Raw genomic sequence first — 16454 nt, 5'->3', positions numbered from 1 at the left:
TCACGCCGCCGCCTCCTCGGCCCGCTGCGTCTCCTCGAGCAGCTCGCGTTCCCGAGACGCCGATTCGGCCGCCGCCTTGGCGCCCTTGGCCTGCTGCCGCGCCTCGTAGAGGTCGCGGCTCTTGAGGATGCGCTGCACAATCTGGCCCGCGTTGACGCCCGCGTACGGGTGCGCGCCGATCTCGCGGTAGATGCCCATCGCCCGCGGCGCCGTGTAGGGGTCGTACGTGAGCGGCATAAAGGCCGTCGGCCCGTGGTAGACGGCCGCCGGCGCGCCTCCAAAGGGCAGCGACGCGAGGTAGGCCCCGGTCGGCACAAAGGGCGCGCCGAAGACGACGGCGTCGACAAACTGCCGAGTGCACGTCTTTGTCAGCGCTCGGCGGTGGGGTGGTGGTGGGGAACGGGAGAGGGGGGGGGGGGGGGGGGTCGGCCTGTCGGCCTGCCCACCTTGCACTGCAGCACGCAGAGGCCGCGCTCGAGCATGTTCATGATGGGGTAGTTGACGCCCTTCCACTCGTTGATGACGCCGTCCTCGTGCACTCCGGCGACGACAAAGGCCGGCCCGTAGTCCTTGCCGCCGTTGCCCGCCTTGCGCGCCTCCGTCGCCGCCGCCGCGAACCAGCCGTCGGCCCGGGCGAGCGCCTCCTCGGCGGCGTGGACGCGACGCAGAAACTCAATGTGCCCGCTCGAGAAGAGGTCGTAGCCGCCGTCGACGTAGACGATACGCTGGCCCCGTCGCGGGCCGATGCCGCCGAGCAGCCGGTCAAAGGCGCCGCCGCCGTCGCCGTCCGTCGTCGACGCCGTCCAGAACCAGACGTCGACGCCGGGCGCCTTGGCCGTCTCGTCCGTGGCGTAGAGCCGGATGCGCTCGAGCATCGCCTCGCCCGCCGCCCGCCGCTCCTCGCCCGAGCCGGACCCCTCGTCGCCCGCGAGCACGTCCCGCAGCGAGTGCATGTGGTGCGTCTTGGTGCACAGCAGCATGCGGCCGACGAGGTCCGTCGTCGAGATGCCCGGCGAGCGCTTGACCATCTTGAAGCGGCCGGCGCTCTTCACGAAGCGGTAGCAGTCGTTGCCGTCGCTGTCGGACGTTATGTCGTCGCCGTGCACGACGTACCGGCAGCCGTGGTGCGTGATGTAGTCGAGGTCCGTGACGTAGGGTGCGTGCCCGACCGACCTCGTCACCCAGCGGCAGGCGTCGGTGGCCGCGAGCCTGGCCGTGCCGGTGCCGTCAGCAGCCGCACCATGACGTGACGCGACGAGACGCCGTCGGGATCGATCGATACCTCTCCTCGAGATTCATCACCGTCGGGCCCTTGTTGGCCAGTATGTCCTCGTCCGAGTGCACGCCGACGTAGAGCTCGTCCCCGAGCTGACGCGCCTGCACGATGGCGCCCGCGTGGCCTGCCTCGAAGCTCCGTCAGCGGCCGTCCGGCTCGACCGGGGGAGGCGAGCGCACCGTGATGGAAAAAGTCAAAGCAGCCGTCGACCCAGATGCGGCCGTCGAGCAGCGAGGGCGCCGGCTTGCCACGAGGGGCCTTGAGGTCGCTGCTGGTGGAGCCCATGGCGGCTCGTGTTCGTCGCCGACGCTGCCGGTGGGATCGATGGTCAACAGAGGGAGGCCGCGGGGGGGGGGCGAGGCTGCGTCGTGGACGTTGTGTCGTCGTCGTCGTCGTCGTCGTCGTCGTCGTCGAGGCCGTCGTTGCTCTCGTGACCGTCGAGAGGGGCTCGTCGAGGCACCGCCGCTTTTGTTGGGCCATGATGGAGGGGTAATTCGGCACCAACGAGGCGGCCGTGGCCACGGCGGTGCCTGTGGCTGTGCTCGGTACCTCGATGAGATCCTCGGTACCTGTTCCGCCGGTACCTCGTGCGCGTCTCGCAGGTACCATTACCCCGCCATGGGAGTGGCCGTGGGTGGATGACGCTGCAGAGTCTCGCGCGACTGTACTTGCCCATGTACATTGCGTTCAGGTACTCCCTCCACCTCGGCACAAGCATCCGCACTCTGCTTGTGCCGTAATATGGCTTCATGCTGACGATACTTGCCTGCTGCATCATGGACAAGTCATGCTGTGCCGCGAGGGCCAGCAGCTGAACGGGTATAAGGGCACTTGAGCACGATGCAAGTCCTCGCAAATTCAAGCACAATTAATGCAATACTACTCTGTATTTTAAGTGCATGTAAACCTGCCAACAGGACTTGCACGACGAGGGGGGAATACAGAGTACGGAGTATTACTGTCCTCGACACAATTGCACGTGGCCGCTGTAGAGACTGCCAGCTCCAGCGCAACAGCACTGCAGGCCACTGCCAGTACCAGCGACGATAACAGCATGCAAGTAGCTGCCAGTACCAGCGACGATAACAGCATGCAAGTAGCTGCCAGTAGGAGCGGCGATGACTGCAGGCAAGCTACAGCTGCAAGTACCAGTGGCAATAACTGCAGGTAAACAGCGCCCGTACGAGCAGGCAAGTTACAGCTGCAAGTACTGCCGCCAGTACGACCAGGCCATTTACAGGTGCCAGTGCTGCTGCGAGAGCGACCAGGCCAGTTACTGCCGCAAGTACTGGTACTGCTGCCAGAACGACCAGGCCAGTTATAGCCGCAAGTACTGCCGCCAGTGCGACCAGGCCAGTTACAGCTGCAAGTACAGATACCTGCTGCCAGAACGACCAGGCTACTACTCCGTAGGTACGTAGCAGTTACTGCTGCAAGCACTGCTGCCAGTACGGCCAGGCCAGTTACAGCGGCAAGTATCTGCTGCCAGGCGCCGGGCCAGTGACTGCTGCAACTACCTGCTGCCAGACGCCAGGCCGGTGACTGCTGCAACCACTGCGGCGAGTTCAGACTGCTGCACACGCTGTACATGCACCTGGCAATCCATCATGTACCCCCTGCTGCTACGGCAGCGGTTGTGCCTGTGCTGCATCGCCTCGTCCATGGCTGCATCTGGATGGAATACAAGGAAAAGGCGACGAGACGGCTTTGACGGCCAACCGTCTGGTCCATGGACGAGAGGCCTTCGGCTCCGTACCCATCTAACCGGTCTGCTGAGACCTCCAAGTACCCCTCGGCAGTGCATGCACGTGCATGTACATTGGGTCCGATATAGGTGTACTTGCCGCACTCCGTACGCCGCAGTGTGCCGTGACCCGTGGCTGCTCGTCCTTGCCACTCCGTGCGGACGGCGCCCAACCGCACGGTACCTCTACCGGCGCCCGGGGGCAGCGAGGTGTGCCGTGCGCCGAGTGCCTCGTAGCCTCGCCGTGCACGTACAGTGCATGCACGGTGTCGCGACGCGCGTCAAAACTGACCGTCAAAAGGCAGCGTCCGCTCAGCAACACCAAGGCGGCCATGGGAGCAAGCACGGCGGCGACCACCAACTCTCACCCCCCTCGGGACGTTTCCACGTCGTCTGCAGATGCGTCGACGACCGGCATCCATCCTTCGGCGCCGTCGAGGCATGTCCTCGCCGGCCTGTCTCCTCGACGTCTCCTCCTGCGGGCACCCCGGCCATCTGCCAGCATCGACGGGACCGGATGTCGTCGACGGACGCAAAGAGATTGACGGCCGGCCTTGTTGGCCTGTAGTGCGGTTCCGGATGAGATTCGACGGCCAGGCTCGTGGACGACCGGCATTCCTTCTACGGCGCCGTCAAAGCATGTTCTCGCTGGCCTGTGCCCTTGACGTCTCCTCCAGCGGGCACACTGGGCCGGCACCCTGACCATCCGCCAGCACCGACAGGACCGGATTTCGTCGACGGAAGCAAAGAGATTGACGGCGGGCCTTGTCGGCCTGGAGTGCGGGCCAGGCTCGTGGACGACTGGCGGGCACCCTGACCATCCGCCAGCACCGACGGGACTGGATGTCGTCGACGGCCAGGCTCGTGGACGACCTGCACTCTTCCTGCGGCGCCGTCAAAGCATGTTCTCGCCGGCCTGTGACCTTGACGTCGTCCACGGAAGCAAATAAATCGACGGCCGACCTGGTCGGCCTGGAGTGCGGTTCCGCATAGGATTCGACGGCCAGGCGTGTGGACGAGTGGCATTCTTCCTGCGGCGCCGTCGAAGCCCTCCGCCCTTGACCTCTCTTCCTGCGGGCACCCTGGGCCGGCACCCTGACCATCCGCCAGCACTGACGGCACCGGATTCGACGCCGAGAGGCTCTCCGCCGGCACCGGCCCTGCCCCGAGCACGCCGAGCTGTCCTTGGCCTCGGTGCTGAGAGGCCCTCCCTCCGCTCGTGAGCCGGACCTCCTCCCTCTGCCTCGTGTGCCCCTCCTCGACATGGCACCTCGCCGTCATGCTTGGCCGCGACGGACGACGGCAGCCACACGAGCCGACCTGGGTTGCGAGAACCCACATTGCCCACGGTGCTCGTCGGAGGTCATGTCCCTCCGCTCGTGGGCCGGACCTCTCCCCTTCCACTGGATTCTCGCGAGGCACCTCGTTGTCCATGCTAGGCTACGACGGACGACCCGTCGCCACGCGGGCCAACCTTGGGTGCGAGAGCCCACCTTGGAAGCACCCGCCAACCTTGGCCACTCTTCCTTGCAAGAGTTCTTGACGAGGCACCTCGCTCAAGGCACCTCGTCGTCCAGCTTGGCTGCGGCTGCGACAGACGACCGTCACCATCGAGGCAACCTTGGGTGCGGGAGCCAACCTTGGCCGCACCAGCCAACCTCTGCCACTTCTTCTCGCGGGAGGAAGAGTCTTCTTGAAAGGGCACCTCAACGACCATGCTAGGCTACGACAGACGACCGTGGCCACCAGGCAACCTTGGCTGCGAGAGCCCACCTTGGCCGCACCGCCCAACCTTGGCCACTCCTCCTCGCGAGCAAGAGGTGCTCGTCAGAAGTCTCGTCGCTCCCCTGCCGGTGCCTCCTCGTCAAGGCACCTCGACGTTCATGCTAGGCTGCGGCAGACTACGCGAGGCAACCATGGGTGCGAGGCCACTCATCGCGGGAGGAATAATTTCTTGACAAGGCATCTCAACGTCCATGCTAGGCTACGACAGACGACCGTGGCCACCAGGCAACCTTGTGCGCGAGAGCAAACCTTGGCCGCACCGCCCTACCTGGGCCACCCATCGCGGGAGGAAATGTAAGGCACCTCAACGTCCATGCTAGGCTGCGGCAGACCACGCGAGGCAACCTTGGGTGCGAGGCCACTCATCGGCACCTCAATGTCCATGCCAGGCTACGATAGACCGTGGCCACGAGGCAACCATGTGTGCGAGAGCCCACCTTGGCCGCACCGCCCAACCTTGGTCACCGCTGGCGGCCTTGATTTCGTCTGCCTCGTCAGAGCCGTCGCCGCCGCCGCCGGAGTTCACCCCCGGCGTCTATAAAAGACCTGCCGTGCGCGAGCCCGCCGTCCGCTTCTGTTTCGCTCGAACCAGCAACACTCAGACCTTGACTGCCAAAACACGTCGAGATACACTTCAAACCACCAGCAAGCGCAAACAGCCATCACCATGGGCTTCCGAGACAAGTTGAAGAAAAAGGGAAAGCAGGTCGAGGGTGCGGCCCAGGGCAGCGACGCTTGGGGGCCGGCTCGCGACGACCATCGCGACGACCATTACGACGACCATTACGATGGCCATCACGAAGACCATCACGATGGCCATCACGGCGGCCATGATGACGACCGTCGCGACGACCATCACGACGACTTCGCGTCGCCACGCTCCGACGCGCGCTCCCGGCGGGACGTGCCGGCCTACACCGACGACGACTGCCCTCCCTCGACGCCGCCGCGTGGCCGCGCGCGCACTCCCGACCTTGGCTTTGATTTCTTCCGCACGCTGACGGACGACGAGTTGCCGCGAGAGCCCGAGGTGCTGACGCCGTCGTTGGCCCGTCGCCTCGCCGAGCAGCTGCACCTCGCCCATCGCCCTCCCGTCTCGCAGAGGGTGCCGTCCTATCTCCCCGAGATCGTCACCCCGGACCGCACGCACGAGAGCCAGCGCGCCCTCCACGAGAGCCAGCGCGCCATCCACTCGCAGTGGGAGAGGCGCGCCATCCTGTTGGCCGATAAGAACCGGCGCGCGAGCAAGCAGATGGCGGCCAGGATCGCCCGCCCCGACGAGAAGCTGAGGCGCGCGAGCCGGAACCGTCGCTCCAGCTCCTCGGCCGGCCGCCTGCTGCAGGTCGACGCCGTCATCCAGGACGCCATCGCCTATCACGAGGAGGGCCAGTACCAGGAGGCGACGGCCATCTTCGCCCGCCTTGCCGACCCCGACGGCGCCAACAACCCCCTGAGCCAGGTCCTCTACGGCCTCGCCCTGCGCCACGGCTGGGGCTGCGAGGCGGACCCCGAGGCGGCCCTCTACTACCTGTCGGCCGGCGCCTCCAACGCCGCCGCCGTCGAGGAGACGGCCCTCCGCGCCGGCATCGAGAGCGGCGGCGCCGGCAAGGGCGAGCTGGTCCTGGCCATCTTCGAGCTGGCCAACAGCTTCCGTCACGGCTGGGGCCTGCCCCGCGACGCCTTTGCCGCGAAGCAGTACTACGAGACGGCGGCCAATCTCGGCGACGTCGACGCCATGAACGAGGTCGCCTGGTGCTACCTCGAGGGTTTCGGATGCGACAAGAACCGCTTCGTCGCCGCAAAGTACTACCGCATGGCCGAGTCGGCCGGCAGCCAGACGATGGGTAACTCTTGGATCTGGAAGAAAAAGTACAACCCGGCCGGCGACGACGGCGACAACGCCAAGAAGCAGGAGTGAGCGGGACCGAGACGGCGGCGACGGCCGGAGCATGAGGGGAGGCATTCCGTGGCGGCCCGATGGACGCGATTAATGAGATTTGATTGACTCCGATGGACGCGATTGATGAGATTTGATTGACTCCGATGGATGCGATTAATGAGATTTGATTGACTCTGATGGACGCGATTGATGAGATTTGACTCCGATGGACGCGATTAATGAGATTTGACTTCGATGGACGCGATTAATGAGATTTGACTCCGATGGACGCGATTAATAATATTTTATTGACTCCGATGGACTGCGTGATTCCGTCGCTCGTCGGGCGACTGCCTTGAGAGCTTCCGACGGCGACAAAGCGTGTGTTTGCTTGTAGGTGGCCGGCCGAGGACTCTCCGTCTTCCTTGGGGCTCGCGATGCGCAGAAATGATGGCACATGAGCCGTCGCAAGCACGTACTCGTCGCACGGCAACCCGTTCCATTGTCGAGCCAAGGAGAGTCTCCTGGGCCTTTCATCGGGTGACTTTTCGAAGTGTCAGGGGCTCCCTCACCAAGCATAGACAAGGTGGACAAGGCCGAGGTGAGAAATCGTCACGCCGTTGACCGGCACTCCCCGAGAGGCAACTCCTCTACGGCGTGGAGTACGTGATGCTGCATGACGATGCTAGGGAAGCACTCCGTACAGCACACAAGCAGCGGCATGACGAAGCTCGAACGTTTCGTCGAAGCAGTGCAGCCTACGAGCGATGGCATCGACAACGAGCACAGCACGCTCCCCCCCTTTTCCAGCAGGGCAGTGCACCAAGAGCATCGTCAAGACAGTAGTAGTATTGCCTTGGCGGTGCTGGTGCCGTGTGGTAAGTCTATATTCGTCTCCGCACACAAGTGTGCATCAACTGGCAAGTCGGTCAACCTCTGCCCCCGAACTGCCTTGGCTGCGGCGCGACACGTTCGTGCACATGGCAAACTTGGCGTCTGTTTCTCCGACATGCCATGGCCGGTCGAGGGGTGGAACTGTCTTGTTCTTCGCATCCTGTTCCTCGCCGCAAACGCCCTGTTTCCCCTGGCTCGTGTCCGTTTAGACACGGAGGCAGCACAACCGGACGGCGAGAACAGCCACCGATGCCGAGGTGCTCAGGGTACGATCCGGCTTGCTTCAACGGGACGGGTGCCGACAAGCACAAAGTCGTAGCGTCGTGGACGGCAGGGGTGAATCGTTGCCTCATCCTCCTCAGAGTCCCCGATGCCTCATCCTCCTCAGAGTCCCCGGTTGGGGCGAACATCGCATCGACGCCTCCGACTTGCGGCTTACGCATTCGTCCCAAAGAGGGAGCCCATGTGCGGCGAAATCAGTAGCAGGGTTTCGTCGAGGGTGGTATAGGCCATTCAGTTGCCCTCTCTCGACTCCGTGGTGGACAAACGTCCCCAGGGGGGGCGGTGCTGCGTCGCCAACTATCCGGAAATCCAACGGTTCGGTCGCGTTTCAAGTCGATAAATACATGTGCATGTGGCATGTACTCCCCCTTGTTGGCAGTTTTGCACTGTCAAGGTTGCCCCCTTGGCAAAGCTTACTCTTCCCCGTATCACGAGCATCACGGGGGCACAACCGCGAGAGAATTGGGCGCCGTCGCCGTGCGAAGCGAGCACATACCGGAATGGCTTGGACTACTCGGCCATAGTAATGCCGAGAACATGCTGCATGACAGATAGTCTTCCGTCGGCCGTATCGTCGCGATGCTCGACCCGTCCTGGCCTTGTTGCGAATCCGTCATCTAATCTCACCCGCGAGCGGCGACCGAAATAGAAAGGAACCACTGCTCGGCGTTGGGCTCCCCTCGAGGCCGGCTTCTCGAACGACGGACGGAGGCCATCGCGTCCGAGGGCGAGACGAGAATTCCTTTTGCCAACGCCACGCGAGCATGGCGAGGGACGACGATGCATAAAGTCGTCATTTGAGAAAGGGCTCTAGCGATGCAGCCATCGGTTGGTGTGACGAGGGACGGCAGGCCACGCACGCGTACCCGAGCATCCCTTTCGTTGCACCGGACGGACCCTGCTGGCGGCGACGGCGGGTGGCGGAAAGGGGTGAGATGTTGGCCTTGTTGCGCCCTTGGTTCATCCGATCAACAGGGAGACGACTAGATGTCTCGATGGGCGCCCGACAATCGAAGATCGAAGCTGTACGTGCAGGTGCCGCTTGTCTAGGGTCGATCGCGTCGGCAGCCCTGTCGTGCCGTGGGTTGCGTTTCAGATCGACGGCCTATAGCAGGATTCACTGAGCCGTCTACGCTGAACACTATATGCTGCCACAATGTTGCTATTTCCTACCACCTCACGATGTTCCGTAAGCTGGCACGGAATGCAACTGGCAACCCTTACGCCGCACCCCGTACCCCGTACTCGTGTTGTTCTCCTCTTCTCACCTATATTCCATCATATACTCCGTGCTCCTGTTTACTTTTGCTGGCTCCTCGCGCCTCTTGTTCCGTATCCGTACTTTGTCCCGAGGGAAACTCGTTCTAATTCACCCCTGCCTGGCCTTTTGCACGTTTCATCATCCTAGACGCTCCCATGAATATTTTCTTATTCTCACGCACTTTTACAGAGTACGTCGTGGCTACTCCGTACTGTGGGCAGGAATAGAATCCAAGTCCATCGGTCTCTGCGGTGCCATGAATATGTGTATGCGTATATGGAATGGCATGTATTTATGCATATATATAGAAGAGAGACGGCCGTTTGCTCCCTCCGTTCCCCTCGGCCTTTGCTCTCCATCGCCAATCGTGATCCGTTGCCCCTTTCTGTCCCACGCCATGGCCTCTCTGCCTCTCCTCCTCTCCCTCTGGGCCTTGACGGCGACGGCCGCGCCCGCCATCAAGGACGGCCGCGTCGCCGCGCGATCCCAAATCTCGCCGAGCTGCGGCAACAACGTGTGGGTGAGAAACTCGCTGAAGCAGTGCGCCTCGCTGGCTCGGACGGCGGCGGCGACGGCCATGAACACGTCGAGCACCCTGATGAAGGACTTTTTCAAGTTCGAGGACGAACGATCTCGCAAGTTCGTCTCCGAAGTCTACGCCATGATTGCCGAAGAGTGCGAGTCGGAAGGCCAAGGGCTGGTGACGATCAACTGCGACGAATCGAGACAGCCGCAGGGCTGCACCTGGGCCGCGGGCATCACCCAGGGCCACGAGGTCACCCTCTGCCACGGCTTCTTCATCAACGGAGACAACAGGAGCCCTCGCTGCGGTGGCATCGACGCCGGCAACACGATGCTTCACGAGATGACCCACGCGCTGAACGGTACCAAGGATCTGAGCCAGTTCGCCCCCTCCAACAGCCTCGGCGGCTACGGGCTCAACTTCATCTTCAGCCTCAACGGCGAGAACAACCTCATCCACGCCGACACCTACTCCCAGTTCGCCCAGGCCGCCGACCTGAGCTGCAGCGAGCAGGACCTGAGGGATCGTGCGCAAAAGACTCCGGGCGAAGGGGCCGTCCACGGTGCCGGGACTTCGAGGGACCGGGATGCGGACGAGTCGGAGGCTCCCCCGGCTCGCACGCCCGGCACGGGCCCGGGTCGATCTCTCCAGACACCCGGATCAAACCGTAACGACCCCTTTCAGGGCCAAACGCCCAGCATCCCGGCCCAATCGGGCCAGGCACCTCCGCGGAACACAATGGACCAAAATCTCCAGGGAACGGGCCAATTCTCCCAGGGCCAATTCAACGGCGGCGCCGGTACGGCAACGACGGCACCTGTCCAGCCGCAAGACTTGGGCGGCATGCTGTCCTCGGCTGTCTCCGCCGGCCTCAGGTTTCTGGGCGGTTAACTCGAAGCGTGCCGTGCGGAGAAGCCATAGTTCCTCGACGCCGGCGTTGCAGGTACTAGCCTCGAGGGCCCCTCGTCTTTTCTTCTATTCATGTCGTCGTGTGTTCTCTCCGATACTACAGCCTGCTCGTTGCAGTGCAGCGTCATTTTTTATCGTGTATACGGCGTCGTATTTCATGGCCATGACAGCGCCGTCTTTTATAGCAGTTACGGTCTCCTATTTTATTGAGTTTATACCTCGTACTCTGTACAGCATCAGCGTCAACCGTCGTCTGTTATTTCCTCGTAATTCTAGCGTAGCCTGCATGGTGGGCACGGCGTTATTTTTAGTGCAATTGCAGCGTAGTCTTGTAAAGGGGTTGCGGCGTCATCTTGTCTTGTTCCCTGTCCAGCGTCATCCTTTATGGTCAATGAAGCGTCATGCTTGATGGAAAATACCGCGTACTGCATCTCTGCAGAGTGGTTACAGCGTCATCTTTATTGTGCGTTGTGCAGCGTCGTCTGGACTTTTCTAGCAATTAATACAGCGTCGTCTGTGGTCTGTCATCGTAATTATAGCGTAGTTTTGTATGGTGCATACAGCGTCATTTGTGGACATTTCTAGCAATTAATACAGCATCGTCTGTGGTCTGTCATCGTAATTATAGCGTAGTTTTGTATGGTGTATACAGCGTCACCCCCCAGAGAAGTGGAAGCATTGTCTTGAATGAGGCTGAACAGTGTCGACTTGTATGGTACTTTGTGTCCAGCGTCGTCCTCGATGGTAGATGCAGCCTCATATTTAATGAGGGTACAGGGTAGATTTGCATAGTGGTTACATTGTTAGCCTTTATTGTGTTTTACAACATCATATTTCATGGCATTACATGCACAGGGTCAACTGTTGGATACCCTGCAGTTATTATGGCCCATTACAAGTAGTCTGTTATAGTGGATACAGCGTCAACTGTTATTGTACCTTTTATGGCAATTAACTGCGTAGTCTTTATTGTGGACACGACGTCATCTTGTATTATACTTTGTGCAGCGTCGACTTTTATAGTAGATAGCACAGCGTCATATTGTACGGCAGTTGCAGGTGGTCTTGTACAGTGGTCACAGTGTCACAGCGTCGTCTCTTATAGCAGTAGCAGCGCAGTCTGCACGGTGGTTACAGCGTCACCTTGTAGTGTACTGTTTTGGTTGTGGTGTTGTCTTTAGTAGCAGTTACAGCGTCACGTCTTGTCTCACTAACTACAGCTGCATCTGTTGTCTTGCGCTGCGTCAACTTTTATAGCAAATACAGTCATATTTCATGCCATTCCGGTTTGATCCGGGTGAGAATATCGTCATCCGGCGTCTGTTCTATCTGTCGTCTGTTATGAAATTAGAGCGTAATCTTGTAAGTATAGGTGTGGTGGATACAGCGTTGCCGCTTATTGTAGTTGCAGCGTATTCTTGTATAGTGATTACAGCGTCGTCTCCTATTGTAGTTGCAGCGTAGTCTTGTATTGTAATTACAGCGTCATCTCCTAAAGTAGTTGCAGCTTAGTCTTGCATGGTGATTACAGCGTCTCCTATGGTAGTTGCAGCGTAGTCTTGTATGGTGACTACAGCGTCGTCTCCTATAGTAGTTGCAGCTTAGTCTTGCATGGTGATTACAGCGTCTCCTATGGTAGCTGCAGCGTAGTCTTGTATGGTGACTACAGCGTCGTCTCCTATAGTAGTTGCAGCTTAGTCTTGCATGGTGATTACAGCGTCTCCTATAGTAGTTGCAGCGTAGTCTCATATAGTGGCTCCGGCGTCATCTTGTATTGTACTTTGCGCAGATTGTCTTTTATAGCAGTTACAGCGTCACATCGTATGGCAACGATAATGGTGACGCCTGTTGTCTTTTTTGGTAATGATAGCGTCATATTCCATGGCAATAGTTACAGCGTAATCTGTCGTCCGGTCATATGGCCCCTCGTAGAAACGGCCTGCACTGGAGCATAAATTAGCCCACAATGCGCGAGTCGTGCGCAGGCCTGGGAACCTAGTGGCACACTATCGACAGGGAACGGAACGATTTCCTACTAACTCCCCTATCTCCCCCATCTCCCCCATCACCCCCATCTCCCCCATCACCCCCATCTCCCTCCCTCCCACCTCCCCCCCCTCTCCCTCCTCCCCCCTCCTCTCCCCCTCCTCCCCCTCCTCTCCCGCCTCTGCTGCCAGGTACGTTGCGGCCAAGCACACGTAGTGCGGCGTGTCGGTAGAATCACTCACGGTGACGTACTAGTGCCCTGGCACGCAAAATAAGAATCGCCCGAGGCCCGTTTCATCCCAATGAGCCCGGTGACCTGGAGCGTGGAGAGGCACCCATCCTCTCACGCGCCGATGCCACCCCAAGGCGAGTGGACGACGCAACTTCTGGACTTGGCATCCCGTTCCTCCTGATGGCCCTTTGCTTTCCCTCACTCGCGTCCACGTAGCCGACACGGCAGTTTCGCGGTGATGGAGTCTCGACGCGTGTGGAGGCGACGCGGAAGGGCCGTGACGAGGAGTGCTCGCGGTTGGGCTGGACCGATCCCAGCTTGGCATGCCGGGCAACATCGTGGCCTCGTTTCTCTCCGTTCAAGGAATGTTTCGTCCCAGCGACGACTCGGGATGAATTCTGGTCGCCCAGAGCACCGCCCGCGCTAGGCAGGCTTGGGGTTCCGGCCAAAGTTTGTTTTAGTTAGCTCCTTGTCTGCTGGTGTCGTTGTGGTTGATTAAGCTTTCGACCGTCGATTCTCGCCAAGTCACCACATATACATCAAACAGCTCGGCTGCGTCTCAGTTAAGATGGATGCAGGTACTTGTACTTGCCCTCGCCCCTGGTCTCGGACGGTTACGCGCTTCATGCCCGTACCTGTACATGCGTTTGTTTGCTTCACGAGGGCATCCTCTCAGGACGACACGCTCAACCGCTGACTGTCGTGGCAAGGGAGGGCACGACGATGATGGAACTGAGTGACGGTCGCATCACTCCGTACTCTCGAGGGGCTCGTACGGGGAGGGGGAGAAACAATCTGTTCCCCTCGGCCCCCAATGTCGAGTTGCACTGCCCATCCAGCCGTTCTTTTCATGACGGCACGGCAGCGGCACGGGGCTCAGGGGGCATCACCGTTCATCGGGAACCAAACGTACGCTGGCAAGACTCGGGACGATGCATCGATTGTTTGCCTACGACGGCGACTCGGCTTTGACCTGCGATCGTCCGGTTGGGAACGAGCTCGTTCGTTGCCCCTTCTTCCGTGCATGTCCGCCAACGTTCCCGTTGAGCCGTTCAGAGACTATCCGGTCCACGGGTGAAGGTTGAGCTGTCCAGAGTATAATACGGTGTACGAGGAAGTGTGATGCAGGTCTTCCGTTTCCAAGAGATGGCCTAGATCGTTGATGGAATTTGTTGCACAGTCTACTGTCATGTCTAGATGCTAGTTCAGATGTGCTATTTCCTGCCACCTTCTCTTGCAACCCCCACCCCGTTTCACACCCGTTGACCGTACACAGTTCATCCGTTTCACATCTGTTGACCGTACACGCCATCTCATTACTACGTAGTCGTCCTGTTTGCTCTCGTAATAGCCCTCTTCACACGTTGATACTCGACTGGCCTCGCCCGTTTCGCATCTGTCGACCGTACACGCCATCTCATTACTACGTAGTCGTCCTGTTTGCTCTGGTGACTATCCCTCCTCGCACGTTGATACTTGACAGGCCTTGTCCGTTTCGCATCTGTTGACAGTACACGCCGTTTCATTCCTATGTGGTCATCCTGTTTGCTCTTGAGACTCGCCCTCTTTCTTCGCATGTTGATACCACATAGACCTCCCGTTTCACCTTGACCATGATGAATCTCATTCTGAACACATGCCCACGGCATGCTGCAGTATATATAGGACGGCAGTTTCTCACTTCTCGTTCCCGTTTCCATAGCAAGAATACCAATCTCCATCCGCCTCGCTTCGTTCGCCTACAACAATTTGCATTTTACCTACCCTACCCTTACTAGCCACTTACAGCAGAATGAGTGCCCTCGCCCTCCTCACGGCATACGCCTTGACGGCAGCTGCCGCGCCCTCGTCGGAATTTGGTTTCATCAACCCGCGCTCCATCATCGAGGCCGACTGCAGAGGAAATGCGGTGGTAAAGAACTCTCTGACGCAATGCGCCGGCATGGCGCGGACGGCTGCCAAAGCGGCCTTGGATACGTCGAGCAATCTAATGAAGGACTTCTTCAAGTTCGAGGACCAAAACTCGCGTCAACAAGTCGCCGATGTCTACAACGCGGTTGCGGCCGAGTGCGAGTCCAAAGGACAGGGGCAAGTGAAAGTCACCTGTGATGATACAAAGGATCAAGGCTGCTCGTGGGCCGGGGGCATCACCAAGAATGGCGAGGTCATCCTTTGCCGCGGCTTCTTCGTCAAAGCAGATATTCGGAACTCGCAATGTGGTGGAATCGATGCCGGCAATACCATGCTGCACGAGATGACGCATGCGCTCAGGGGTACGCAGGATCTAAGCAATCTCGCCCCCAAGAACACTCTCGGCGGTTACGGTCTCAACTTCATCTTCAGCCTCAACGGCCAGAACAACCTCATCCACGCCGACACCTACTCCCAGTTCGCCCAGGCCGCCGACCTGAGTTGCACCGACCAAGAGCTGTCGAATCGTGCGCAAAAGACTCCTGGTGAAGGTGCTACAACCGCCAAGGACAAGGCACAGGCTACGAAGCAGGATGCGGGCCAAGGCGGCCAGATACCACCATCCTCGGGGATGGGATCCCAGGGGACAGACTCATCCGGTATAATTGACAATACCCTGGGGACAGATGCGCAGGGGACTTTCTCTTCCGGTCGAAACAGCGCGGCCCAATTCGGTCAAAATACGGCACTCCAATCCAGTCAAAATGAAAATGCCTTGGGAGGTGTATCCGGTGCACCTCAAAGAAGCGAATATGCTCAAGGGACAGGGCAGTACCAATATGCCCAGAACGGCCAATACTACCAGAACGGCCAATATTACCAGAACGGTCAATATGCCCAGAACGGTCAATATGCCCAGAACGGTCAATATGCCCAGAACGGTCAATATGCTCAGGGTCAGTATGCTCAGGGTCAATATGCCCAGAATGGTCAATATGCCCAGAACGGTCAATATGCTCAGGGTCAATATGCCCAGGGCGGCGCATATCAGTACTACCAATAGTGCCGACAACAAGCTTCGGCGCCGTGCTCGACTTTGCTTTCGTGTTGAGTGTGACGCTGGCGTCGCAGGTGTTGGCTACTAATACGCACCGCGAGTGCGCCCTTTTGCTCGTTTTCTTTCATCACCTCACCCTGTCGTCTTACCTACATGTACTGTCCCGTGTGCTTTTTTCTGCACAAATGTTACAGCGCCATAGTCTATAGTGTAATATGAATCTTTTAATATGAATCATTCCCCGTCAAGGAAAACCCCAAGTTGAAAGGGTGGTTGTTGGCATTATGCGATGGAACCGTCGGGGTCATGGCCACGGTCAAGGCGAGTCTGTAGAACGAATCCATCATCATCACGATCCGTCCGGGATCAAGCCCGGCACAACGTCAACACGCTCCGTCCATGCGGTGACAAAGGGCAACAAAGGGCGTACAATACCATGGTGCGAACATAGAGGCCTGATATTTGCCAGTAGGACGTAGATAGAGCCGTACACGTACATGCCGCTGCTGCGCCCAGTATGTCCTTGCACGGTACGGATATCGACTGTACGATACTTGCAGCGACAGGAGGAGGTAAAGGCTTCATTCTGTCATGAGAGTGCATCAGTAGAGTCCTGATATTGATGGTCGTCCGTCCTAACCTTTCCACAGTGCGGCTATCAACGGCTCGGTTGCTTGCGGCGACCAAAGGGGATATGGGTTTGATTCCATGATGC

General features: G+C 59.4%; 6 protein-coding genes across 6 annotated transcripts; 3 read left to right on the top strand and 3 right to left on the bottom strand.

Annotated features, from left to right (window-relative positions):
- DCS_05919 (uncharacterized protein) lies at positions 1-1561 on the bottom strand (the record flags this gene model as incomplete). Its single annotated transcript, XM_040803218.1, has 3 exons — positions 1-348; positions 447-1046; positions 1241-1561. 3 exons carry the CDS (start codon positions 1559-1561, stop codon positions 1-3), a joined length of 1269 nt encoding a protein of 422 aa, XP_040653322.1.
- A 43-nt stretch (positions 1562-1604) lies between these two features.
- Positions 1605-2027, bottom strand: DCS_05918 (uncharacterized protein; the record flags this gene model as incomplete). The annotated part of the gene is made up of 1 exon (XM_040803217.1): positions 1605-2027. The coding sequence occupies one exon, from the start codon at positions 2025-2027 to the stop codon at positions 1605-1607; it is 423 nt and encodes a 140-aa protein (XP_040653321.1).
- Positions 2028-3641: 1614 nt separating this feature from the next.
- On the bottom strand, positions 3642-4454 carry DCS_05917 (uncharacterized protein; the record flags this gene model as incomplete). The annotated part of the gene is made up of 1 exon (XM_040803216.1): positions 3642-4454. The coding sequence occupies one exon, from the start codon at positions 4452-4454 to the stop codon at positions 3642-3644; it is 813 nt and encodes a 270-aa protein (XP_040653320.1).
- A 1018-nt stretch (positions 4455-5472) lies between these two features.
- DCS_05916 (Protein DSF2) lies at positions 5473-6723 on the top strand (the record flags this gene model as incomplete). Its single annotated transcript, XM_040803215.1, has 1 exon — positions 5473-6723. The coding sequence occupies one exon, from the start codon at positions 5473-5475 to the stop codon at positions 6721-6723; it is 1251 nt and encodes a 416-aa protein (XP_040653319.1).
- Positions 6724-9518: 2795 nt separating this feature from the next.
- DCS_05915 (uncharacterized protein) lies at positions 9519-10535 on the top strand (the record flags this gene model as incomplete). The annotated part of the gene is made up of 1 exon (XM_040803214.1): positions 9519-10535. The coding sequence occupies one exon, from the start codon at positions 9519-9521 to the stop codon at positions 10533-10535; it is 1017 nt and encodes a 338-aa protein (XP_040653318.1).
- A 4028-nt stretch (positions 10536-14563) lies between these two features.
- DCS_05914 (uncharacterized protein) lies at positions 14564-15745 on the top strand (the record flags this gene model as incomplete). Its single annotated transcript, XM_040803213.1, has 1 exon — positions 14564-15745. One exon carries the CDS (start codon positions 14564-14566, stop codon positions 15743-15745), a length of 1182 nt encoding a protein of 393 aa, XP_040653317.1.
- Positions 15746-16454: the final 709 nt, after the last annotated feature.

Source organism: Drechmeria coniospora, chromosome 03, assembly GCF_001625195.1.
Source record: "Drechmeria coniospora strain ARSEF 6962 chromosome 03, whole genome shotgun sequence".
Classification (NCBI taxonomy): Eukaryota; Fungi; Ascomycota; class Sordariomycetes; order Hypocreales; family Ophiocordycipitaceae; genus Drechmeria; species Drechmeria coniospora.
The sequence above is the reverse complement of the archived record's forward strand: the minus strand, read 5'-3'. Positions and strand labels throughout refer to the sequence as shown.